The sequence below is a fragment of the Lepisosteus platostomus genome, chromosome 8 (genome assembly GCF_059453375.1).
Source record: "Lepisosteus platostomus isolate fLepPlt1 chromosome 8, fLepPlt1.hap1, whole genome shotgun sequence".
Classification (NCBI taxonomy): domain Eukaryota; kingdom Metazoa; phylum Chordata; class Actinopteri; order Semionotiformes; family Lepisosteidae; genus Lepisosteus; species Lepisosteus platostomus.
The window spans coordinates 44,697,276-44,724,882 of record NC_142618.1 but is presented as its reverse complement, the minus strand read 5'-3'; the positions used below and the strand labels follow the sequence as shown (position 1 = coordinate 44,724,882).

The following is a 27,607-nucleotide window of genomic DNA, read 5'->3' as shown; positions in this document are numbered from 1 at the left end:
CTGAAAGAATGTCCTTAAAACAGCTTTCTTTTTGCACATTTTCTACTAGACAGAGAAACAGGCTTTATGACACACGTCATTCATAGTTAATACAGATTATGATATAAGTATATATTTATAAAATCAACTGTTGGTTTGTTTTCAAAAATAACTGTTTTGAATTTAAAAAGGAGCACATTCATCCCTGACAAGTTTTAGCAATAATGATACTGTAGATCCTCTGATAAAAAATAGTTTTCATTAGTATAATTTGGCGGGATAAGACATATATACGGACATAATAAAACAAAGTAATATTACCATTTTATTTAATGGGTTTTGCAATAAATAAAACTTAAGTTGTGATTTAAATGGAGGGAAGCTTTTATATTATTATTTTTAAAATCTCTCCATGTATATTCACAAATCAAAAATCGCAAATGAAGAGAAATTGACTTGTAATAATGGTCTTTACAGATCGAGCTTTTACAGCAATGTTTGAAGGCAAAATAGACATCACTACAGAATAAGTCTAAATTCATAAATGTAGATTTTTATTATCTAACATACTGTTTTTAAACACGCTATGCTTTCTAGGCATATTGTACTTAAATAATAGGCATGTAATCTACTTCCTAATTAGTCAAATTAACTAACTTTAGCAAGCACATTTTCCAATTTAGCAACAAGTTTCCAGATTACCACACCACAGCTATGTGTTTCTACTTGGTACTTTCAAATAGAAACGTATCTGAGTAAAAACTCAGATACAGTAAAAAAGTAAAAAAGCTTATATATTTTAAAAGAAATTAATGTTAGGCTCATAGATCTTCAATTACACTGCCAAGTTCAATCTTCTGTAAGGATTTCTGGAACAGATTGTTCTTAACAGGAAGGGGAATTGGTTCTTTGGGAGACAAGCTTGAGTTGTAGCTTAAGCAGTCAGATCCTGCATTTATACCTGTCATAGGTTGCAACATTGGGATTTTTACACACTTCTTAGAAGCCAGGGGAATAATATTACGATAAAAGGTGTGATATAAATATACAATTTCCACAAGATAAAACTGGGAAAAATTACTTTATTACTAAACAGAGAATAAAATTTAACAGAAGACAAAACAAGAATTTAAAAACATTCAGACCAAAGCATAAGAGGCTGCGGAGGCTATTTTTATCAAGGGATGACATGGTTCACAGTTTATAAGACTTGTCTTCTGAACTTCACTACATATACATTACTCAAAAAGCTGCCCTTCTGTACTTTTAACAACTTTCTTATTTTACTTCATTATATTTTAATATTGTATAATTAGGATCCTTCTTTATCTGGTGATATTATTTGTGCCTTCTTCACAGCAACATCTGTTTAAATTACAGGTATTTGTAAGAAAGCATAGCTCAATTCCACAGCACAATAGCTCAAATATTTTACTGTCCTGACTGAAATTAAGTCCGTCAGATCCTAGGCACAGTATCATAGCAACAGCCAATAATATAAAGCTCACCAAGCAGCGCATTTACTTACCAGCCTTGTGGCCACATGTTAATGAGCACTAAGACAGTGATTTCTTCAAATTTCATAGAAAAGGATCTGAAACATTTCAGTTCATTTGCTAAGAGTGTTTGTGTGTAACAATTTCAAAGGATGGTGAGGAGGGAAACATCCCATGAAAAAGTGTCAATTAATTACATTGAACCATAAAAGGGGGTCACACAAATATATTTGACAACTGAAAAGGTAAGGAACTTTGACAAGACTCAAGTCTCAACTGGGAATAAATATAAATAGCACATGACGTAAATATAATTCTATAGCCACAAAGAGTGCAAAGTAAACCTTTTATCTGTAAATACAGTCAACATTGTGTTTTTAACAAATACTGTGCAAGAAATAAAACTATTTAGTCAGAAGAAAGAGCCTTGGTATGGATTGCTCAAGAGATGGATTACAGTACATTAGAGTATTGTTGAAGCACCAGATTCACAGATTTGCTAGAATATCTAAGACAACAATCTACTGTACTGCAGTAAAAATGAAATAAAGCTAAGATTATGCACAAGCACATTAAAACTCTGTCAAGTTTCCATGAAGTAGTGCTATGAATTTTAATGGAGAAAAAATATATATTACGGAGCTAGCAGTTCCAACAGTTTTCTGGCATCTGAATAATAAAAAGTCACTCGCATTATACCTATTTGAAAGTCCACATTCAATCCACAAAAATGAAGTATAAAAGGTAAAAGCATACAAAGAAGTAAACACTATTTTGTAGAACATTAATGGCAGCATCACTGTTCAATATTTTGTAGACACTACACAGAAAATTCAAATGTCTTAACCTTCACCTGCGCTTCCTTATGTGTTTCCAAATCATTCTCTAGACATCTCCTGGAATGGGTCCTACAAATCAGACGCAGGGTCATTATAAACTGCTTCACCGTATTTCCACATCCACTTTCAAACATACCAGCTGTTATGGCATGTGACATACAGTACAGTGTACAGCATAATCACTTTCCTTCAAATTCTTACTCTCAGAGCAGTTTACACTACAGATCCTGTTAGGGCACTGGTGTGGATAGAGCCATATATGCAAGAAAAAAAAATGAAAATAACATTGAAATACCAAATATACTAGCTTTAATTTCTGTCCTAAAAGACAGCCATGCCATCAAACATTCTCTAAATTTTGTTTTAATCTGATAATATGCAAGTGTATCCAATGCAAGATGCAAGGATTTCAAATGTATAATCACTTTCTTTCACATTATTGCTTTTAGAGCAATTTAGACAACAAAGCCTGTTAGGGCAATGTAGTATATAGAGCCAAAAAACATGAAGATAGCATTGAAATGCCACATTTACTAAATTCACTTTCTTTCCTAAAACACAGCCATGAAACATTCTCTACGTATTGTAGAAATCATAACCCTAACCCTAGCTAAGGGTTTCAGTTGGTTAGGGTTAGGGTTCTTCAAATAATGCAAACTTCCACTCATTTGGGAGGAAAATATACTTCACTGAATGATAATTGTAGTCAGAAATGACTAACTACACTTGCCACAATGAAGAGAATGTATCACCAATGGTAAATTTCTGGTCTTTGACAAGTATTATATCATTGGAAACTTTGTGTGGAACGGCACTTTCGTTTAGCATGGTTTTAGGGTTAAATAGAGTCAGGAATACCCCCCAAAATTGCTTAATCTGTTAATAGGCCAGTGATTCAAGTGCAACATGCAAGGATTTCAAATGCATAATCACTTTCATTCACATTATTGATTTTAGAGCCGTTTAGACAACAGAGCCTGTTAGGGCAACGGAAGAGAGCCATATATGGAAGAAAAAAAAACGTGAACATAACATTGAAATACCACATTTCCTAAATTCCATTTCAGTCCTATAAACACAGCATGGTTTTTGGGTTAAATAGAGTCAGGAAACCCCCCCAAAATTGTCTTAATCAGTTAATATGCAAGTGATTCAAGTGCAACATGCAAGGATTTCAAATGTGGAATCACTTTCTTTCACATTATTGCTTTTAGAGCAGTTTAGACAATAGAGCCAATAATGGTAATGGTGTATATAAAGCCATATATGGAAGAAAAAACGTGAAGATCACATTGAAATACCACATTTCCTAAATTCCATTTCAGTCCTAAAACACAGCCATGCCATCAAACATCCTCTATGTATTGTAGAAATCCTAACCCTAACCCTAGTTATGGGTTTGGGTTGGTTAGGGTTAGGGTTCAGACTTTCATCAAATACTTAATGCAACCTTCCACTCATTTGGGAGGAAAATAGACTTCACTGAATGATAATTTTAGTCAGTAATGACTAAGCACACTTGTCACAATGAAGAGAATGTATTAACAATGGTAAATTTCTGTTCTTTGACAAGTTATTGGAAAAGTTGCGTGGAATGGCACTCTCATTGAGCATGGTTTCAGGGTTGAAGAGACTAAGATTCAGGGATACCTCCCAAAAATTGTCTTAATCTGTTAATATGCCAGTGCATCCAATGCAACATGCAAAGAGTTTCAAATTTATAATCACTGTCCTTTAAATTATTGCTTTTAGAGCAGTTTAGACAACAGAGCCTGTTAGGGCAATGGTGTGGATAGAACCATATACAGTTAATAAGTAATGTTTATTTGCAAAAAGAAAACTCATGCCCTGAGCGGGAATCAAACCCTGGTTTCCAGAATGCGAGTTAGGTACCAAATACATTGTACCAACACGCCGCTTGGTAGCTTAAGCTACAGCTGAAAAGGAGTGGCAAAATGTTTCCAAAGTAATCATGAGTGAATGAGACAAATTAATGCAGATGTTTACCAAATAATTGACTACGGTAATACTTTGAGCTATATAAATATATTATCTTTAGATCTTTAAACTAATATCATTATTAATTTCTTTAGATACGCGATTCCATATTATATTCCCTATTAATCGGATTCTAAAAAGTACACCTTTTACTGTAATAACGAGCGCAAGTATTCGTAGAAAAGGTTAAAACATTATAGCTTTTTATCAAGTATATAAAAATATTGTCAGAACAAGCATGTCAAAACTCTTCCAAAACAACCACAGTAAGTGACTGAGTGAAAGACTTTAATGCATAAAATGTTTATGAAGAAAGTGGGATGTTAATGTGTATTTTTTATTTAAACTACCAGCCATATATAGTTTGTATAATATATTTATATTCCCAAATTAATATCGTTTATGATGTTATGCTCCTGTTAATTTGGTTCAGCTACCAAAATTTCCCTTTAGTTGTACAATTCCATATTAAGTGGATTTAAACATGCAAACTACAGAGATTAAATGAAGGAATCATTTCACTAACAACTAATGCACCATAAGTGCCACCTGCCGATCATTTTGGCCCACGAATCACGTACTGCGGTAGCCCGTAGCTCAATTCCCTCGTTACGGGGTTTTAACACACATTTTGGATGGCTACATCTGTATGTCAGCCAAGAGTGTCTTAAGTTAAATGTCTATGCTATTTCAATAATAGTAATAATGCTATTTAGTAGCTATGCCTCAAATTAGGTAATACTGTATAAGCACCATAAACAGAAGTTTTAGCATATTCCCTTTTGAGAATTAATTATGATTTTTATAAATCCCCAAACCTACTATATACTGTAAACCTGTACAGCATAATTATCTACAGCCCTGTTCTTGTCTCACATTTTGTTCATACCAGCATTCTTTACTTGCACTCTCTCAGCTATTTATTAACTTAAAGAAGTTTTAATGAATTATTTATTCAAACATATGTCCTGCTTATAGTAAGAGCTTTGCATGATGCTGTCACTTGCCAAAATATCCTTATGTGTAGGACCTGAACATACTTTTTCATATAAATTGAATTACCTGCAGAAAATACTAAACTGTTAAGGATGAAATAAAAGCTGATTTAACAAAAGTATATGCAGGTGTACATCATTTTCCACATTTAATTAAAATGTGATGAAATTAATATAACACATAACGTATTATATGTTCTGTGTATATCTGAATACACAACATTTGTATTCATCCATTATTTATATTTACATATGTATTCATAATTGTCTATTTTATGTTCATTCGCACGTTTTGCAAAACCACAGAATGCTTACAGAAACTGCTTGAAGTATCCATGATTAAAGAAGCCTAATCAGTAAGCCATAACACTGTCTGAAAATCTAATGGTAAAATATTATTGACCTCCACAACTATTGGTGGCATATAAAATCCCATAATAATAAACCTTCCAGAGTGCTCCCTCCTTCTGTTCATCCTGAAGTATCCCAAAGTGCTTGACATAGATGAGGATCCACTTCATTCCCTCCTGAAATTCAGTGCCTACCTGAGCGTCATGCAGTAGTCATTATATTATGTGCCAGCAATCCATCAAATATAGAAGATCAGAACTATACATAGCCCAGACTGTAGAAGCACAGAGTACAAATTAACAACACTCTTCCAAACAGTGCCAAAGGATCTATAATAAAACAAGATCTTGATTGCTTGATTAATGTCTCATCTGAAGGGCACCATCTTCAACAGCACAGTGACGCCAATCACCAGTCATGCTCATTGCTTTGGAAATTCTTGCCTAGAGGGAAAAGTTTAAATTATCCACCAACAGCGCTTGCAAAAGCAACCTGATTTGACTTGTGGATGTTTCTTCCAATTAATGTCCACGAACGTTCCTGGCAAGTATTCCTTTGACTGTAGTGTGCATTACCAAGAAGATCGAGGCTAACAGGATGACTGCTTCTCCATCCAAAAGTATAAATATGAGAAGGTTTTAACAAAACAGTCAGAAAAGATGTTTGCAGGCTTAACTCACACCAAAGCGCAATAATTGGGAATTTTCACCTGGCTCTATCAGGATAAAATTACAACAAGACTTACGGCTGACATAAATTAATTAAGCTTGAATTTGTTGTCACCATTCCATGGCATGAATTTGCGATACCACAACTAACTGACTCCCAGACCAAATGGTATGACGTGATTGAATGAAACTCAAAATAGAGCCTCACCAGGAGTATGAAAATCACAGAAATGACAAATTTGTGCTGAGAAAGAAAGTCATCCCTTCTGTGAAGAACAGAAATGGATCTCTTTCAGCTTCAACTATTTGCATTATCTGAATAAGGTATGATAATTATAAGTACACATTTTGTCATCAAGCTCAAGCTTGGCTAAAAACAGGCTTTACAATAATAGAATAATAGAAATCATATATCAAAATCAGCAACCCAAAGGCTATGACAGCATAAAAATGTTGTTTGGTCATCACAGACACTAGAAGAGTATTCGTGTTCGTGGGAGCTGAAGGAAGCAGATCACAACAGCAGGGCATGCAGCCTGGAGCAGTTGAAGAGGTTCTGCATGGCAGAGGGATCAAAGATCCCTCCTGACTAGTTTGAGAAGCAAAGGCAAATGAACACATCTAGTTATGGTTGTCAGAGCCTAAGAAGTATTCACTAAGAAAGATTGCTGGTGCATGATTAAACATAAACATCTCACATATATAGTATATTGTTGCACAAGTACTGAGATTTTACTTTGTTTCTATCAAAACAACCCTATCCTATAGGTACATGACAGTTTATGAAATTAAATGCAATGTCTTAATATATACGGTATTAACATATATACGTTCCTCCTTATAATTATATACAGTAAACTGTGTATATATGCACTGTATAATATATAATGTGTAGCATCTCTTGTCTTCCTGACGGGACGTTTTTCCTGTTGGCCCAGAGAAAACAGCAGGGGGATATGAATAGTGCAGCCATCTCAGCAGGTTCATTAATATGTCTGGGCCCCTCGAGCAAAAAGTTAGGGTATTAAAAGTTCAGTTCGCCATACACCAGCGACTTCGAGGCTTTTCGGTAACCTCACAGTACAATATATTATGGATTTCATTTTGATTGCTTGATGATAACTTTGAAGAGATAAGATGACAAAATGATATGCAAGCATACCACGATATACAAAAACTCTTCTGATCTGCTAACACTAATAACAAGTACTGAAAATATAATGTAGAGGTCAAATCACGTGCTCTGGCATTGGAGTTTGTTCTCTTTTCCCAACTGTAACATGTAGGGAAAATTTGAAAATGCAATAACTGTTCTTTACTATTGTTTATTTCCAGTGGTACAGTGAGAAGGACATGATACTGAACCTACATTCAAGACGAAAATCTTGAGTGGTTTTGCTGCTTTTGGAGATGAGCACTATGGTGCTGAAGAATTAATTGATTACACTGACTCTAATGTAGTTTTATCAATGGGTTGAGTACAGGTCTCAAAAATGCTGTGACATAAGGATGTGCAGCTGTGCGATGTCAAAGCCTGTCGAAGGTGCAAAAAACATCAGGCCGCATAATAATTCAGGAAATAAAAACTTAATTAAACCATAGATCATAGACAAATAGAGCTGTGCATTTCACAATTCATTATTTTTTGAAGAAATCATGCCGGTGAATCATCAGATGAATCAGTTCACAAGTCCCCATATGATTGGCTCATTTGATTCGCTGAGTCTGTTGGCTCAGACAGACGAATCAATCGTCAAGCAAAGCTAGCCAAGGCAGGAAATGGTTCAGAACCTTTTTCAGAGGTCAGAGCCCTAAGGGAGAAAAACGGAAACCTGAGTTCAAAGTGATACGGTAAATAACTGTGAATCGTCAAACTCAATAGAATTTGTTCTGCTGGTTATTTCACATTACTTCAGGCTGTAGATTCAACTTCCCAATCCCAAATCTTCAATTACTCTACATCAGAATAATAATCAACTCTGGATATACCTATAACAAGAGGAATGCATAATTAAGTCTCTTTAAAGTTTTAATAATGCATACAGTATTAAGACTTCAGCTGCGAATGCAAATGTGCCCTAGAGTAGGTAAATAACACAATATGATGCCATGTTGCTGTTTTATTAGTTTTCCATTATTATTCTACTGGTAATTATTTAGCTGATAACCTTGATTAGATCTGATGTGTTTAGAAGTAGGAATATAAAATCCTGGCGTTACTTTAATTATTTTCTGTTAGTTCTCCATTAATAATTTATTCTGTTTTCTAACTTGGTGAGATGTTGGTTTACAATAAAATAATCAAAATGTATTGTCACTCTGTTGTTTTACTACCTAATCAACTCTGATAATGGGTTTGTAACGGTTTGGAATAATTAATTAGTGGAATTTGGCAATATTGTATCAACCATTAATGTTTTTCTTTTCAACAATGCTAAAGAGAGTTGAAGTGCAATAAAAGCTGACTAACACTAAGACAGGGTTTGAAAACATTTTTAAATGTAGGACAGATCCAATCTAACCGTTTGTCTTTCTACAAAGGACAACTGTATACAGCAAACAGGCTATGCTCTCATCAATTACACTATACAGTATGTACAACAGTTCCTTTTTCCATGTAGAAAAGTTAACAAAAGTTTTAAATTGACTTTTTTCTTTTAAGCTCATACTGTTAATGATCAAGGCTCATTGTAATAATCATTTCTCTGAATATGGTACTCTGTAGTAACACATCATTTGGTCTAAATGTCCCATTGGCCCTTACCAATCATGGCCTCCTAATAATCCCCATCTATGAATTGGCTACATTACTCTGCTCTCCTGCCCACTGATAGCTGATGTGTGGTGAGCGTTCTGGCGCACTATGGCTGCCATCGCATCATCCAGGTGGATGCTGCACATTGGTGGTGGTGGAGGGGAGTCCCCATTACCTGTAAAGTGCTTTGAGTGGAGTGTCCAGAAAAGCGCTATATAAGTGTAAGCAATTATTATTATTATTATTATTATTATTATTATTATTACTATAGTGGGATTATAGAGTTAAGTAATATGTTGTTCCACAAACTCAATACAAGCTTCATGTAGAATCCAAGCATTCACCCATGAATTTTCTAACCGCTTTATCCAATACAGGGTTGCAGAGGAGCCAGAGCTTATCCTAGCAAACAGCAGCGCAGGATGCACACAGACTCCCATTCCTGCTGGGGCCATTTCTCCCAGAAGCTACCTAACCTAGAAGTATGTCTTTGGGCTGTGTTCCCCTGCTTTGTAAGAGTCAATTATGTTTATTTTCTTATCCTCGATTCAGCTGCATAGTGGAGCCCATGGTTCTTGAGTGTAAGGACAACACCTTGAGAGGTTCGAAGAGTCAGAGAATTCATTAAGTTCTGGAATTGTCATCACCTGACTTAGATTAAGGCCTAGCGAGTCAATTAAGTTCTGAGACCTTACAAAAAAATAACACTGGTGGATCAACTGGAAGGGTGCCCAAACCTTTGCACATACTGTACCACATTTACTGTACCACATTTACAGAAATATGTCAAGTTTAAGTTTGTTTGCTGCAGAGGTTGGGTTGTGTTAACTTCTTTTCACTTAGAAAATCAACGAACCATTTAATTTGGCCAGCGGTGCCCAAACCTTTGCATACAACTATACAGCATTCTGACCCTTGCACCATTTTCACATTTTGTTGCTTTAAAGCTTGCAATCATCATATTTTGAATAATCCATTAATATTTATTAGATGTATGGCTGACTCTACACACTCAAAACAAAAAACAAAAAGAAAGACAGCATTAGATGATTGATATGAAAGAAAAATGGAACTGTCATATAGTATATGCATAAGTTCCTCTTAGGATCATAAAATGACCTGAACAGTTACAGTGTAGCTGTGTGACTCCTGCCTGTTTGGAATAATTGTGGATCACATGACTTCAGAATAAATACACCTGATTCTGTAAGGTCACTCAAACGGGATTTGAATTTCAAATTTCAAACAAAAATTCAACCATGAAGACCAAGGAGCTTTCAAAACAACCAAGGAATAAAGTTGTATAAAGGCAAAGATCAGGAGAACGGTAAAAAAAAGATACATTGATATCCCTTAATACAGTATATCTTCAAGCATGGTGAAGTCGATCATTAAGAAGTGAAAGGCATCCAAACATTGCTTAGATCAGGATATCCCTCCAAACCAAGCAGCCAGATAAATAGAAACTGTTTAGGAATGTCACAATGAGGTCAACAACAACTTTAAAAGAGCTACAGAGTTCAATGGCTGAAATGTGAGGAAATATCCAGGTCAACAATAACCCTTTACTCCAGAAAAGAAAGGGGGGTTGTATGGAAATGAAAAAAATAACTCATAGGTAAAAAAACTGAAGTGAAAAAAATATCGCTGATCCTACAAGGGGTTTACTAAAAAGCACCTCAGTCACACTGCAAACGTGTGGCAAACATATCTGTCAAATATTTGTTTGACAAGACAAACTTGGAACTCTCTGGTCTAAATGTTATATTTCTGCTTCTCCACACCATGGACTGGGAGGATTGTCAAGACTGATGATAATGTAAACGGAACAAAGTCCTGGCAAATCTGAGAGGAAAACCTGCTTCACACTAATAACGGACAAAAATTCACATTTCATCTGGTCAATGACCTAAAACATAAGGCCAAAGTAACACAAAGTAACACTGGAATGTCTTAAGAAAAAGAAAGTAAATGTCTTTGAGTGGCCCAATTGAATCCTATTAAAATATGTGGAAAGACATGAAAACTGCTGCCCAAAGGAAAGGGCAAAAATTGCACCAAGCCAATGTGAAAACTTGGTAGAGACTTTCAGTTGTAATTGCTGCCAAAGGTGCTTCCACCAAATATTGAGCTCACAGCTCTGAAAACTTTTGCAATTAATGTTTTTGCTGACATTTAAAAGTTATCCTACCCTAAGAAGTCTTCAGTTTGAGCATTCAGGCTCAAATAAAAATTTGAATAAAATATTAAATTAAAAAATGTGTGTGTATAATTTAGCAGTTTCATAAAATTGGCCATCATATGAAGGGTCTGAATACTTCTGCAAGGCACTGTATTACCTTCAATATAATATATATTCCAAAACATATTAAATATCATATGACAGAACTATATTTCCTTATAGGGATCTTAGTATACAATATGATGTTTATGCTGCTGCTGAGATCATTGACACCCCTTTTACAACGAATTGTTACAATGCTGTACACATACTTTCATTGACTGCTGAGTCAACAAAAACATTGTATTTGCCAATATCAGTCTTGAAGCTGTGAAAATCTTGTTGATGCTTACATTTTTCAGAATTGATAAATAGTTGCTATACACGATGTGGTCCATTGTACAGTTTGGTTCATGTACAGTATCAAAAGCAACTATTTCAAAACATAAAAGGCAATACTTAAATTGTGATTATCAGATTATGAAGGATTATGAAATAATGAACAAACTAAGTAACGATGTTCAATGACAATTCTGCAACACTGGCAATATTTGCAGAAATAGTGAAATACTTCTTCTTAAGGAAGTTTAAGACTATATTCCAACGTATGGCTGAGCGCCAAAGTCTATGTGAGAAGAGAGTGTTGGAGAAGAGGATTCTGTCTGGAGAATAGCCAGAGGAAGGAAGAAGAAAACAGAGGAAAAATCTATAATGGAAAGAAACTGGGCAAAAGATCCAGATCCATTATCTGATGCTGGGAAAACCAGGGCCAACCCTTAGCTTATCGAACTAATCGACTGCCTAGGGCCCTGAAGCCACCAAGAAGCTCCTTGATGTGCAGCACAACATTTTTTTTTAATCGGTATGCTCAAGTGTGAGCCTAAAATTCCCTCCAGTTGCTGCTGTACTAACCTAGACTGTTAAAGTGTGTTAGTTATAAATTCTAATATTATCATGTCTAATATTATGAATGTAAGAGAGGTAGCTTATTTTAGTGTCAGTGTAGTAAAAGACTGTCGTCTTCCCCGTAAGATGATAGAATCAGTGTGATTTCAGCACTGAATGCTGCTTCATTTTATTAAATGTTATAATTAATCTTAAATTAAAGTTTCAATACATCTAACGTAATGAAACATTACAAGTGACCTTTTACTTGCATTGCAAACTATTTTGTAATGATTTAAAATTAAATTCATGTAGTTCCAACTGGTAGTTCATGTAGTTCCAACTGGTAAACACATCGTCCTGTAGAAGGACATACTTATCGGGCAGTGAGATAAGCACATGCATTTCATTTGGTGATGAATGTCAGAACCATGCAAATAGTCAACGGAAGACTAGCCACATGTTCTAGCTAGGCAAATAGACTACTTGACATGTTTTACTAGTAGTTAACAGATTCACATTTCACATTTTTATTTTCAATGTTAGAATACATGTTATCTGTGTATAATGTGAGCTTCTTGTTTCTGTTTGTAAGCTATTTATGTGCTCTTCAAAACTATAAATGATTTCCAGTTATAAGATTCATTTGATTGTTCTAAATAGTCAAATAGGTTTGGGATGGGAGCTGATATTAGAAGTGAAGGCACAAATCGTGATCTGGAGGGGCTCCTTTCCAAGATCTTGCTGAGGGTTCCTAAAAAGCCAGGGTGCTGAGTGGTACTGCTCTGAAGGGAGATGTGGAACACCAGCTGTGGCGGTAGCAGAATGACGAAGCACCCTGTAGGTTCTTCAGATGCGAGTCCTGTTAATACAGCGCAAAATAACTGGGTTCAAGACTTCAAGCAGAAATCCCCAGGATGCTCTTTGTCAGTCCATCCGCCTCTTGGACTGAGCACGCTGCAGGCAGAGACTGTGCAGTCCAGAAGTTTTCTTACATTCCACCACAGCGCTGGAGGACATTCAGAGAACTGTGGAACAGAGGTTGCTGGTCTGGAGAACCAAGATGGCTGAGTCTTCGAATCAGCTGCAAATGACAAGGAGATGCTTGCACCCCCAAGAAACCGCACAAGTGAGGGAAAGGAAGCTGCTCGTGTCCCAAAAGATGAAGAAGGTGCAATACCCTGTGACCAAAGGGTCCCTGGCAGTGAGTGCTCACCAACAGAAAATACAGAAGCCCTGATGTGGACCTCCGAAAGCAAAGGAAGCTGCACCACAGTATTTTTCAACTGGTGAAGAACTACTGTACCCTCTGCAAAAACGTCATCAGCTAAGATTGTGTTCAGAGGTGCTTCATCAACCTTATCACTTTGTGCGATATGTCCCATCTACATTGCAAATTGTGCAATTGCACATAAGATGTGCAGAGCTCTCACCTGTATTGTGAAAAGCACCACATTGCTGTAACACTAAAATAAATAAGGTAAGGATTATTACTTTTCAGAGTTTGTTTGGCAAATTGTCCATTTATCTTAAAGCTGAAATTAGCAGTCACTGAGTCTTCACTACAACCCAATTAAGTGAAAAATATTCATTGCTCATCCAAGTTTAGGATGATGTGTTACTGTTAATTACTTTTATTATTTGTAACAACAATATATTTCTTGCTTTCTCCACAAGTATAAGACATCTGGCTTCAGGACAGTTACTATGATGCCATGCAGAAAAGTGCTGAGGCATTGAAGGTGGTGAGAGGTGTGGTTGTGACGTAAGCATTCAATGATCACCTATTTCACAAGAAGGAGCTAAAGCAGTTGTTGGTCTACTGTATACTGTCATGATTTTCATGTGATCTTTGACCCCTGTCAGTAAATAAATCTCAATTGACTAGACGTTTCCTAAGATGTTTTCTAGTGACATATCAGGTGGTGAAAGATGCGATTTGTGATTTTCAAAACAGTGATCATTCTAACAGTGGTCCTTGTGGTTTCTATGATGGCACACACTGAAACCTCCCTCTAATGCTGTTCGTTAACATTTTCACAATTAGTGAAAATTGCTTGAAACTTGAAAGGGATTTAGATTAGTGAAAAATATAAAGAAAACTTCAAAAACTCAGTGTGTTCTTTTCCCAAAGAAATGGTGAGTCACAATGAAACACCATTTCCAATTTCTGCCTCCATCCAAGCTTTCTAATGCCCAAATTTAAAGGCTCCTGCAGTTCTACTTCACACATAGCTGTGCTTGCCTTGATTGAACATTCCTCACCAAAACTAGGTTTCCAAAGCCAGGAAATTTACACACAAGATGAATGTAAAAACACTGTGAAAAATACTGGAATTCCACACATTGAAAAGAATCCAGCAATATTTTCACATGCAGACCTTATAAGCATGACAACATTTTAGTACCAATCTGTATGCGTTTTACACAATTTACTATTCTATACATGTACCACAACTGTCTAGAATTAATTTCCAAATACTACACAGCATTTCAGGAATAAGGCGGAATCACTGTATTGCCTTTTCATCAAATCCATCCCAGCTTACAAAGCTCAGTGTATTGCAGTAAAAAAAAAGGGAGATTTCTTTTTTATCATTTCCTCTGTCTCTATCAACCACAGCTCATGGGTTCTGCTCAGGCAAGCTGGCCGAACTGGAACGCTGCACAAACAAATGTTTATTTTGCAGGTCCAATACTCAGGGGAAGGAGGTGCAGGGAGGAGTGGCGGCCAGGCTGTCTGCGTCCCTCATCCCACCAGTAATTGCTTCCAGGGACCACCGGGACCCTCAGCATTGCTCGGGGAGGGGTGCTTCACCTTAAGAAACACAGCAGTCAGGAATTTCATTAGGCACGTGCTCTCAGCAGAGTTCATAATAAGCAGGGTGGGGGAAGTAAAATGAATGTCAGAGACTGCTGTGGCAATAAAGAGGGGGATTGATTGGCACATGATTAATTCAGCAGCGGATTAAAATTGAAAGCGCCACCTGAACCAAGCCCCGCGCTCAGCTGGTTCGCCCACCCCTCCCTTTCACCCTTCACCCATTGCCTCCAAACATAAAACCTCGAAGGGTAGTTAATTGTCACGAACATGGCTTTAATCACATTGGCGGTGGCCATTCGGGGACTCTCCTTCCAGCCATCCGTGACTAATTGTTGTGGTAACTTTGCTGTCATTAGCAGCAGCCCATATGCTGTCGACAAATCTCCAGGTACTCTCCACGTTCCCCAGAGCACTGATAGGGAGGGATTACACTGCCTAATGAATAAAGACCAGGCGAGCAGCACTAATAAATCCTGCCTCCTAAGAACAAAACCCGAGTGCTAGGGCATGGCACGTTCCTAGAGCATGTCACATATGGCCACAGAGAAATAAAAACCTCCCCCTTTCCAAAAAAAAAAAGAAACGCAAGCAATAAAAAAAAACCACTACAATCAGGCTAGCATTCCTCCTAAAATGCCTCGGCATACATTTAATTCTGATTTTGACGGCTGTGAGAATCGCTTTCCTCATCCCTTCCTTTCTCATTGTGGTTTTACTCTGTTCTTGTGGGAAGGGGGGCGAGCTGCATTAAGGGTTGCCTTGGTAACGCCAGCACTCATCTGCTGCACCACACTGCAGTTGCACTTGCTCTCCAGCCAGCCTGCTTCCCAACAAAAGACAGGAGAGCCCCCTGCTGCGTGCTCTGGTGGGACGGGGCTGCCTTTCCTGGCGAAGGAAAGGATCCCCCCCTTGCGCTACAACCTCCCAACCTCCAGTGTCAGCACGACAGGCCTTGCCTCACGCCTGGCTTGGAAAATCACCATATGGGCGATCTTCACTCTTTGCGGTTAACAACATGGATTTTTACATCACCCTACCAACATTTGGATCTCTTAAAATAATTTGTGACGCGGCACAGCAAAAAACAATGATACATGCCAGCATAAACCGACATTATAAAAACTGTGACACACAGGTCCAAGAGGGTAAGCTCATAATGATTTCGAAAACACTACATTGTGAAGCAGGGCTTGCAATTGTAAGTACTGCAGGACTAGAGATATAGAAATTTGTCGGGTTAAAAATGAAATATGGCAGAAAATAAAATGAACACAATCTGATTTAATGGAAAACATTCCACATCAATTTTTGGTTTGCTATGGGAATCTGCAGATTTATTTGACCATTATCCTTCCTATACACAGAACAAAACGAGGGTAAATAAAAGCATTCAAAAATCAAAGATGTTTCCCAAAGGTCATTCATATTTTTAAGCCTCACTTTCCTGGTGATGGTTTAGATACTAATAGTCATGTGTACTTAGGCAGTATCAAATTTTTTTATCATTTATCATTCATCATATCACTTAATGACCCGTGTAGAAGTAAACAGAAATGATACAACCCACTGTCACAGAAAATGTCTGGGAGTGACCTACTGTTTGCAGTCCATGTCTAAAAACGTCTCATCATTTGTCAAATTAAAGATTTAAGAAATCTCCTGTCAATAGATCAAAAAGATAAGCTTATATAGTTGCACGGTGAATGATAACCACATACAATGCCACCTTTACTAAACTATTTTGTTCCATACCCCATACACTTCATAACATTAAAAGAAAACTCATGTCACAAAATCTGAAAGTGTTTAATGCGCCAGCAGGGATTTAGAAAAAAACATCTTGAAACACGCACTACACTACGTTAGACTTTTACAAGGGAAAAAAAAAAGAGTGTCAACTTACATGATTTATAGTTGCCAGTGTTTTATGAATAAGATCCACAACAATAAAACATTTTTTAAGGATGATACATGCAAAACTGATGTCTGCTCCCCAGCTATTATGCAACTGGAGAGCCACGGACTACGGATCAGGTGAAGTTGGAAATCGCTTCATCATCAACTGAATTAGTAAAGACCCTACTCTTTCATATAGTGCGTCTTATCCAAAATGCAAATACAACACAGTTTCTCCTGTCACCATAGCAGGACTTTGGTCTGGGACTTGTGGTTCAGAGGAAAGTGTGCCAATTTCTGATCCACCAACATCACGTACAGAAGCAACCTAATATCATATAGAGATTTGCAACTGGAGTGCCACGGACTACAGATCAGGTGAAGTAGGAAATCGCTTCATCATCAACTGAATTAGTAAATACCCTACTCTTTCATAAAGTGCATCTTATCCAAAATGCAAATACAACACAGTTTCTCCTGTCACCATAGCAGGACTTTGGTCTGGGACTTGTGGTCAGAGGAAAGTGTGCCAATTTCTGATCCACCAACATCACTTACAGAAGCAACCTAATATCATATAGAGATTTCCCAGCCCAGTACTAGTCAGGCGCATCCCTGCTTACCCTCTAAAATCGGATTAAATTAGGCTACAAGATGTTAGTGCTGTCATCACAAACCAGTGTTTCATTACTTCTAAGGGCAGACTAAAGTCTTCAGTACTGGCAAGGAAATTAACATGCTCCATATTAACATATTGACATTCCTAGGTTAAATCAGTTCTAGTTACCTGGTCCTTCCTAATCCAGCACAAAATGCTTTACAATGGATTAGAAGGATCAGAATCGTGCACATTTATTTTTGTTTCTGTACATATTTATTAATATATTATTCTGTGCTTTAGTTGAGAAAAGTAAAAAAAAAGGGTTAAATTTGGGGGATTTTGCTATTTTGGAAGTGTATGCATATCATAGAAAAATGCAACAACAAGAGTTAATATTGCAAAAATTAAGAGTAAATATTGCAAAATTTAACTGAAGATATTTAAGAAGATAATTCAATTTCCCACTGACTGGTTCAAAACATGCAAAAAAGAATAAGCTTCCAACATTAACATTGTGTTATTATTTCCAGGCTATATAAAGTAATACATTTTAAAGTCCATTAGCTAAAAAGGCTAAAAGTGACTAAAGTTTTATTTCATATAGGAAATCAGGACAGGCTGTGTTAATTGGTGAAATGCTGAGTGGGAAGACATGATGACCAAAAGCTTTAACCCAGCAAGAAGCTCGCTATACCTGTTTTATATATTTCGGTATCGGGAGACAGATGTTCTGAGGATTAGAGTATATGGAATTAAGTGAAAGTAAAAAAAAAAACGTCACTGATGTTGTATAGTTTTTGCAAGAACACAGGAACAAAGCTTAGGTGAGGACAGCTGAAGACTCCTTGTAAGTTGGTCACTTAATATCCTCCATGGCCTTTGAAATAGAAAGAGCAGACTTGTACTGTAGTACAGACCAAAAACATCAAATGATTTAATTTAAGTCCTACAATCCAGGGTAGAATATATAAACTAGTAGCATTGGAATTTGGTGGAGGTCTTTCCTGAGCTGAATGTGACTGCAAAAGTTAATTTCCTAACACATTGGTAAATTAACACACTGCTGTGTCTAGCTTTAATGTTTTAATATTAACTTTGCATCCAGTATGTCTCTAGGCATTGGACATTTACCAAAAAGTATAATTCTTTTGTACTTGGAACTCATTCAAGTCTGTACAACACGTGTCCTGACATATGCAAAAACAATCAAAAGCACTAATATAATTATTTTAAAACCTCTATGAGTCTGAATACCTTTAAATAGCTAAAGCACAGAAACAAAAATTAAAGTCTGGTGTTAAGGGTGAGACATTGCTTAATGTAAAATAACAGGATAGTTATATCTGGCCTAGAAACTATTCCAGTATACCTATATTTTATGTTTCAAGCATCGCATTGGTAACATCGCCTAGCCATTTAAAAATAATTCATAGGCCCACTGACATCAAAAACGCTTGGTTCAATGTTTCATTTGAAAAACACTGCTTATCAATCTCACCTGTAATGTTCTACTGCCTTTAAGTTCAAAGTTCCATTATACAAGGAAATGTGGCTCTGGAAATGCACAGTATATATTTTAAAGAATTTGAACAGAAATAAAGTTTATTCTCATTGGTTTCTATGACACACAATCTTTCTTCACTGCATGTATTGTAGCTGTAAGAAAAATGTAGTGTAATTCTTTGCATACTACGGTACATATTTAACAAAGTCAGAGCATTTTGATTCCCAGAAACAACTGAAATAATTTAAATAATAGTGATCAGACAAATAGTAGTCTATTTTACATATCTGTCACTTTGAATGTATTGCAATTGTATTGAGATTACAGTCATGCTAAACTGTATTAAAAACTGTTTAATCCAACTATAGAAATGACGCATATTGCTTGCCTTCTACATATAGCTCATAAGAGCTTTATGTTAATTTGAATTTTGGTTTGTTTCAATGGAATCCAAAATTCCATCCAAAATTTTACTGACAAAGTCTAAAACCTTTATTTTACTGTAAATTATACTGCTCATTTTTCTCTTTTCTCTGTCACAACATGGAGCTCACTTGCTCTAATATCAATGGGGATTTGATGATCAGGATTTATTAACTTGTTGGGAGCCTATTACTTGAGAGACAGAGCATTTCTACATTTTAACAGAACAGATTCAAATTCTTTCCATACACCATGGAAATCCTGGGAGGTAAACATACTCAAGTACTACAATACTTGTCGAAAACAATCATTGCAAATCCAATCAAAAATTACTCTCAGGAATGTGTTTGAAAAAACATTGCTACATAAGATATTTTTTTAACATAGAGCAACCAAAATCCAAACTGATTATCAGTCCCTCTTCCTAAAAAACAACAAAGAACGAATAAATGCATCCTCAGTGTTATACAAGTACTATCTTTTACAAATACAGTATATGTGAGCATGCAGCTGGGGTTACTAGTGATTTTATAGAACACTGTGCGTGTTCTGTTCAAAGCTGAACATGAATTGCACATCATCCTCAATGGGTGATCTCCTGGTCCTTGTGGGCCAGGATCAGACAGTGAATATGGAGCAGTCTAGAAGAACAGAGGCTGCCAAGATCCAAAACAGATATATTGCGAAGAGGAGAGTCAAAGTTGCACTAAAGTGTAAAGGGTGGATGTAGAAACTGTAAAATATTTAATATGGGAGTACAAACTCCCATCATTTTTCAAACATTGGACCCAGATGTGACTTGGTTTCCCTTTCTGCCAGACTTCCTAACCTGCGGGAATTAACTTTCACCGTTGCCTAAGGCTGACATCTACTGGAAGAGGCGAGAGTGCAGAGCTGGGGATGCCTGTGACCAGGAGGTGATGCTGCTCTTCTCCTTCAGTTGTGCAGGAACAGGCGGGTCAGTGAAAGCTATTTTCTTCCACACTTACAGGCTCTGGAGAGGCGCCAGCACCCCCCCTGCTTTCTCGTCCTTTTTGTAAGCTGGGTTTGCCATTTTAACAGTCCACTTAAAATAATTTATTCAGTATTTCTACCCAATATATTCATCTGTATCTTTATTTTTCTTCCTTGACAGAATTAAATAATAAAATATATTTCTCATGGATAGATTGGATTGTGTACAATTCATGTTCCTCAAAGTTCTTCAAACTATTCATGTTTCTCAAAGTACAAGATAAATAGATAACTGCCTTGCAATGAAGTCTTATAATTATCATTTCGATAAAGATAACATGAAACTGGTTTCTTCTGTTAGCTACTGTAAGTGCACATAAAAGATAAATGTCCTACTTAGCTTAATGGGATAATGGGATTACCATACAATATATAATTTCATTTCACTTGATGTGAATGAGTTAAATTATTACTTATAAAATATGGAGTTTTTTGTTCTAATTCGTCAAGTGAGCTATTTTGCAACTTAAAGGAAATATCATCTCAAAGTAAAATGTTTGACTTTTCAACTCCGGAAGCACTCAAACAGGCGGACTGTCGCCTTGCCAGGCTCCATTCTTTTGGGTTTCACCCCAGACCACCCAGGTTTTCAACTCTGATGTACTGTACCTGGACATTGATCAACACCACTTTTAAAATGAAAGAAACAAAGAGACTGATTTAAATGAAGGCCACTTGCTTTTATGTACACTTGAAATCGACTGTATATCCACAATTGTGATCTCTAAACTGCTTTTTTCTTTTGAAATATGTACATTTCTTTTTAATATCCGTGGTTACACCCGTGGTAACACAGTGGCACAGTGGTTAGTATTGCTGTCTTACTGCCCCATGTTCACATGGGTTTCCTCCAGGTTCTCAGGTTTCCTCCCATAGTCTAAAGACATACAGGTAGGTCAACTGGCTACTGGGAATATAATACAGGGTGTGTCTCACCTCACGCCCATTGCTTGCCAAAAAAGCAGTTAGAAAAGGGTGAAGGGATGGATTGTAATACCATGAGAGGCAGACGGGTACTGTAGTTCTCAAGAAAACAGCAACCCAGCAGCATTTACTCTGCCTTTAGCTCAAGAGCATGAACCTAGTACAGCCATTTTGCATTCAACCAGAAAGCATCTGCTATAAAACCAAGATTTCCTGGCAGCAGTTAGACCCATGAGCAAAAGATGGCATGCTGAATGAATAGTAGGATAATATACTCCTAGAAAAAAAACAGTAACTTGGGAATCCAATCCGTCACATCTTAATGGACAGTCACATACAACCAAAAAATCTCTGCATAAGCAGGTGTCAAGTACAGCCTGAGTACATCAGTGACTGAGGGGGCTAGGAGTATTTTTAATGCTGGATCTGCAGGTAAGGTGTTCCATGGGCAAGTATAAAATGGATGTGCTGTATTGTTAGAGGAAAAGTATTGTTCCGGACTGCGTCCCAATCCGAATCTAGGTTGTGTAGTTCTCAGTTTCAGAGATATACTGTAATGGCAAAATGTTGACTATGAAAGGGAAATGACTGATGCAAAAGTATTTAAGTAACTTAAATATAAATTAATATTTAATGCAGGTGTTTACCAAGGACACATTCTATATCAAGATTGCTTTAGAGGAGGTAGAAGAAGAACAGGAACTAGAAGTATTACTTTCTAGGGCCTGATGGTATCCTACCGGTAGTTCCCATCATTAAAAAACAATATTATTAATAATACTAATACTACTAATATTACCAATAGTACTTGAGGAAACAAGAAATGCTATTCACAGACCATTTAAAAAAAACACTTTCAGCAGTAATTGCAGAGTACAGGTGTGATATTTATTGACTGGAGAATTGCTAATGTAGTAAACATCTTTAAAAAGGATGACAGAATCAAACTAAGTAATTAGAATCCAATACATCTTATTTGTATTACATGTAAATTTATGTAAATGATATTTAGAACTATACTGGAAGATCACCAGTATGACAATGGACTTCTACAAAATAGTCAGCATACAGTAGATTTAGAAAAGACAGATCATGTTTAATTATGTAATCAGATTATTTGAACAAATAACAGCAATAATGCACACAAAAAACATAGCTAATAACTAAAAATCTCTGTATAAAAAATCATATACACTATGTGTAGGTTTTCAGAGGGCTTTCGATGAGGATAAGATAGTAATTCCCATAAAGACCACTCTAAAATTGCTGCAGGCAGTAGACATTCAAGGTTGTCCATTATTTGTATTGAGAACTTGTCAATGGATATATAATAATAATAATTGCTTACACTTATATAGCGCTTTTTCTGGACACTCCACTCAAAGCGCTTTTACAGGTAATGGGGACTCCCCTCCACCACCATCAATGTGCAGCATCCACCTGGATGATGCGACGGCAGCCATAGTGCGCCAGAACGCTCACCACACATCAGCTATCAGTGGGGAGGAGAGCAGAGTAATGTAGCCAATTCATAGAGGGGGATTATTAGGAGGCCATGATTAGTAAGGGCCAATTGGAAATTTGGCCAGGACACCGGGGTTACACCCCTACTCTTTTCGAGAAGCGCCCTGGGATTTTTAATGACCACAGAGAGTCAGGACCTCGGTTTTACGTCTCATCCGAAGGACGGCGCCTGTTTACAGTATAGTGCTTAGCTTCAGTGGGTTGCCAGTTGTGAGTTGCAGGGTGATATGGCTGCTGGTGATATGGCTGCTGATATAAAACAGTACAGATTAAGGCTCAAACAATACTCTTATATGTGTGAAGTGATAAGTGGAGTACTACAATGATCTATTATAGGACCACTGTCCTTCCTACTTTAAGTATGTATCATTAATCTACATTTTGCTATAGATAAAGAAGTCAAGTTTGCAAATGACACATACTATATTGCAAATGCTATGAGATAAAACGATATCGCAATTCCACAGTACCTTTTAAGTTCAAAATAGTAGGTGGAGACAGTGAAGTCAAAATAGTCACTAAAATGTGAGGATGGGACACAAAATGTGGTATTATTCTAAAATGTTAAAGCATATAGACACAGAAATAAGCAGAAACAAAAGGTGACATTCTATATTTTTTCCTCGTATTTAACTTTTCATCTCAAGTACAAACTGCATGTGTACACAGAAAAAATGGCAGCTTTTACTTCACTATCCCAATACTTTTTCTAGGCATTCTGGTGGGACATAAAAATGGATTATGGGAAACAGAAAATCGATATAGGACGTATAATTATTTTTATTATACAAATCTTACCAGCAGAGTGTAAAGAAGAACATAGAATCAAAACTGCTTTAATGTTTTTGTCACAACCAAGAATTTTCTGTTTGAGCATGCTACCAATTAGGGAATATATTTATACCCAAATAAATAAATGCAGGAGAATACAAACTGTGTGTGAAAGAAATGCTGTCACATTACTAAGATTCAAAGGCAAGAGGAACAATACAGTATAGTTTAAATTCAGAAAATATACCAAAGTTATAAAACAAGATTACAGCACGAGGAACTGAACTGGAAATATCAGAGAGAAACAGGAGAATTCCATCAGCAAAGCTAAATATCATGTTTATATAATGAGTAGTCTTCTGTATCTCCATGAGAATAATGCTTATATTTTGTTTAATTGCTTATGTCAGCAGTTATAATGAAAGAAGAAATAATGGTGTTGACGGACAGAACTGTTAAGTCTGTCGAGTAAGAGATAAGGAGATATCATTGACTGATATCACTGAGGAGATATCACTTCATTGATCTGCTCTGTACACGCACAGAGTAAGGGATCAAACTGATAGAAGAGGTCTATTAAAAAATGTTCTAGTACAACCCAAAGACAGTTATGTTGTAAGATACAAAACACTTCATTTGTATCTAAAGAAAACACTGAACAAGCAGCTACTTGATAAATGGACTAATCCAAAATATGGAAGAGGCAGTGTAAAGTTTCAGAAGCAAATTTTCCCTTCAAGGAGCCTGTCTGCTTATGATATATTTGCTGATACAAATGTGTCTCCATTATCTTACAAAGAGCCCTTTGCAAATACATTTATGTCTGAATTCGATAGCAATAGTGGACAATAACTAGATCACTTTAAAGGCTCTTTTGTGTTTTATTTTTTATCTCTGTAATCTTGAGTTTCTTAGGAAAATGTACAGCATTTAGTACTTAACTGACATCATCACACGCTGCTTTAATAAATGATGTGGAATAGGTGGGGAATGTCTATTTGCCTATAATCTGAAATCCTGATGAAGGCCCAAAACATTCAGCCAAGAACATCACATTGTGCCGTGTCAACAAAGCACGTCATGTGTCAACCTGGCCTAGACAACTATCTCCGGCTCTTCTGGGTAAAGCAAGAAGGTCCACAGACCAAGCTGAAAAAACAAATCTGAACCTTAGCAAAATATTTTCCAGGCTGTACTATATAACTGCAATAAGCACAGAAGAATAAGTGAACCGCCATGATGGTGCATAGTGCCTGTGATTTTGGTGTTGGATCAGTAAAGCAAGATATTTAAAGACTGTCCCTCCTTGCTCCATATTCATCAAAACTCACATGTACATTCAGGACCTTAAAGGGCCTGCTGGAGGCCAATGTGTGGAGTATTTGTGTAGGCATTTTAGTAAGAAATTAATAGCATGTCTGTGCCTTCCAGAAGGCTAACAATTCTCAAGTCTGGTAAGTGTTTTCTGTCTTCCATTTCAGTCAGACAGAATTTAAGCAGGGTTATCTCCTTCTCCAACTGATGATGCTGCAGTTCCGACAAAGCACTGCCTGCAACATATCTACCAACCCCCAGGAGAGGGAGCCCAGCTCAATTACCTCGGAGTCTCACTTTGCTGGAGCCTTGCATAATGCAAGTAAAGCTGTAAATACTGCTCTAGTCTGACAGCACTTTCACTATATCACCTTCTTATCAGGAAGCCATGGTTAATCTCTTCTTTTCACAATTTCTTACATTTATTTCTTTAATAGTAACTAAATAAAGAAACAGCCAAAGCACCAGCTTTTATAATTTAATTCAAAACCGTATAATAATAAGATGATGCAGGAGTGTGTGACTTTCTGCCTCTTAAGGTTTCAGCTGGTGATAGTTCAAATCAAAATGTGATTGTAATCACTGTGTAATAATTGCTTTGCACCATGATTAAAGTGCATTACTGTGACACTCTCAATATGTACAACATCATTATTTTTTATTCAGTTTGGTTTGATGATTGCCGTGTGTCTTTTACTGTGAAGGCCACATAACAGACAATCCATCCGTCCATTTTCTAACTACTTATCTAAGAAAGAATTGCATGGGAGCCAAAGTTTATCCCAGCTATGAGCACAGAGCTGGTTATACCCGGGATGGGACACCAGTGTATCACAAACATAAATACACACACTCAACACCAGGGCCAACTTTCCCAGAAGACAATTAATAATAATAATAATAATAATAATAATAATAATAATAATAATAATAATAATAATAATAATAATAATAATAATTGCTTACACTTATATAGCGCTTTTCTGGACACTCCACTCAAAGCGCTTTACAGGTAATGGGGACTCCCCTCCACCACCACCAATGTGCAGCATCCACCTGGATGATGCGACGGCAGCCATAGTGCGCCAGAACGCTCACCACACATCAGCTATCAGTGGGGAGGAGAGCAGAGTAATGTAGCCAATTCATAGAGGGGGATTATTAGGAGGCCATGATTAGTAAGGGCCAATTGGAAATTTGGCCAGGACACCGGGGTTACACCCCTACTCTTTTCGAGAAGCGCCCTGGGATGGATTTTTAATGACCACAGAGAGTCAGGACCTCGGTTTTACGTCTCATCCGAAGGACGGCGCCTGTTTACAGTATAGTGTCCCCGTCACTATACTGGGGCATTAGGACCCACATGGACCCCGCTGGCCCCACCTGGATGATGCGACAGCAGCCATAGTGCACCAGAACGCTCACCACACATCAGATATCAGTGGGGAGGAGAGCAGAGTAATGAAGCCAATTTATATAATTAACCTACCAGTATCTCTGTGCACTATGAGAGGAACCCAGGACCCCAGTGGTGCAAGACAGCAATTCTAACCACTGTGCCACCGTGCCTCCCCATAATATAAAAATCACTATTTTTTTACTATCAGTTTGAGAAGTAAAGTACCGCTGTTCCTGTAATTGAAAGTTCACTGGGTTGTGTAGCTGCCAGCTTACAGAGAAACAAGTGTAAAAGGCTATGAAAACCACCTGAAGTAGGAGAAGCACAAAAATATTCAACGGATGTTGAAAAAAAACACTGACTAAGGAAGGATTTACCGACGGGTACCATGATGTAAAATCCTGGAGAAGAGGGACAGATTGATTGTTAGTGAAGCTGCAGGTCTTTTCCCATTACCTGAATTGACCAGCTGCTGCTCCATCACCCCACAGCCCAGGACCTCCAGCCAGTCCCCCTGGAATCTGATCTCCATTTCAAAGGAGGGGTGGGTGAAGGGGAAATAGCACTCCACCCAGCGGATCTCCAGGTCTGCGGAAAACCAAATTAATAAACGGGCGTGAGCCATTAAACAGAGGCCAATGGAGGTAAGCAGTTCTGCTCCCGTAAAAATGTGGGGTTACTTCTTCATGCCACCAGTTAGACTTTCTCATGAAAATAAATCACAAACACACCCGCCTGCAACATCTTCATTGCAGACAATAAATCTCGAAAGTTAAAGAGAAATAGCAGTGTCTTTTTCAATATGAGAAGCAGTTTGTGCAGCTCAGGCTCCTTGGGTAAGTCAATCAATCACCTGGCACATTCCTGCAGCGACAGGACAAGCAGTGGGCGGGGGAGGGGGGCAGATGTGGTGGACAAAAGCAGGCCTGGGTCCTCGGCTCTTGAGAGGAAAACTACTACCAGCCCTCCTGGACGCAGTACAAGACATCAAGCGTTTTCTCAGGATATGGGCAAAGCTTTACATAAATTTGTGGTTAGTCAGGAGTTTCTGTCTGGAGGTGCCATTAAAGGGGAACTGCAACGTTATTTTTATATTTCGGGGTTAGAAAGAATCAGCATTGATGAGTGCATTTCAAACCACAATAAAAGTGAAATGGACACAGTACCGTGCAAAGCCTCCAATTTACATCACAGAATTAGACTAGATTTCCAGGTATGCTTAATGC

At 37.2% G+C, this 27,607-nt stretch overlaps 1 protein-coding gene across 3 annotated transcripts in view; it reads right to left on the bottom strand.

The window, feature by feature from the left end:
• Positions 1-27,607, bottom strand: part of fars2 (phenylalanyl-tRNA synthetase 2, mitochondrial) — a 192,858-nt gene that overhangs the window by 105,200 nt on the left and 60,051 nt on the right. For all 3 annotated transcript variants that reach the window (XM_088643636.1, XM_088643638.1, XM_088643637.1), the window contains one exon: positions 26,838-26,969. In XM_088643636.1, the coding sequence (XP_088499762.1) occupies positions 26,838-26,969 (132 nt within the window). The remainder of the gene's footprint in view (positions 1-26,837; positions 26,970-27,607) is intronic.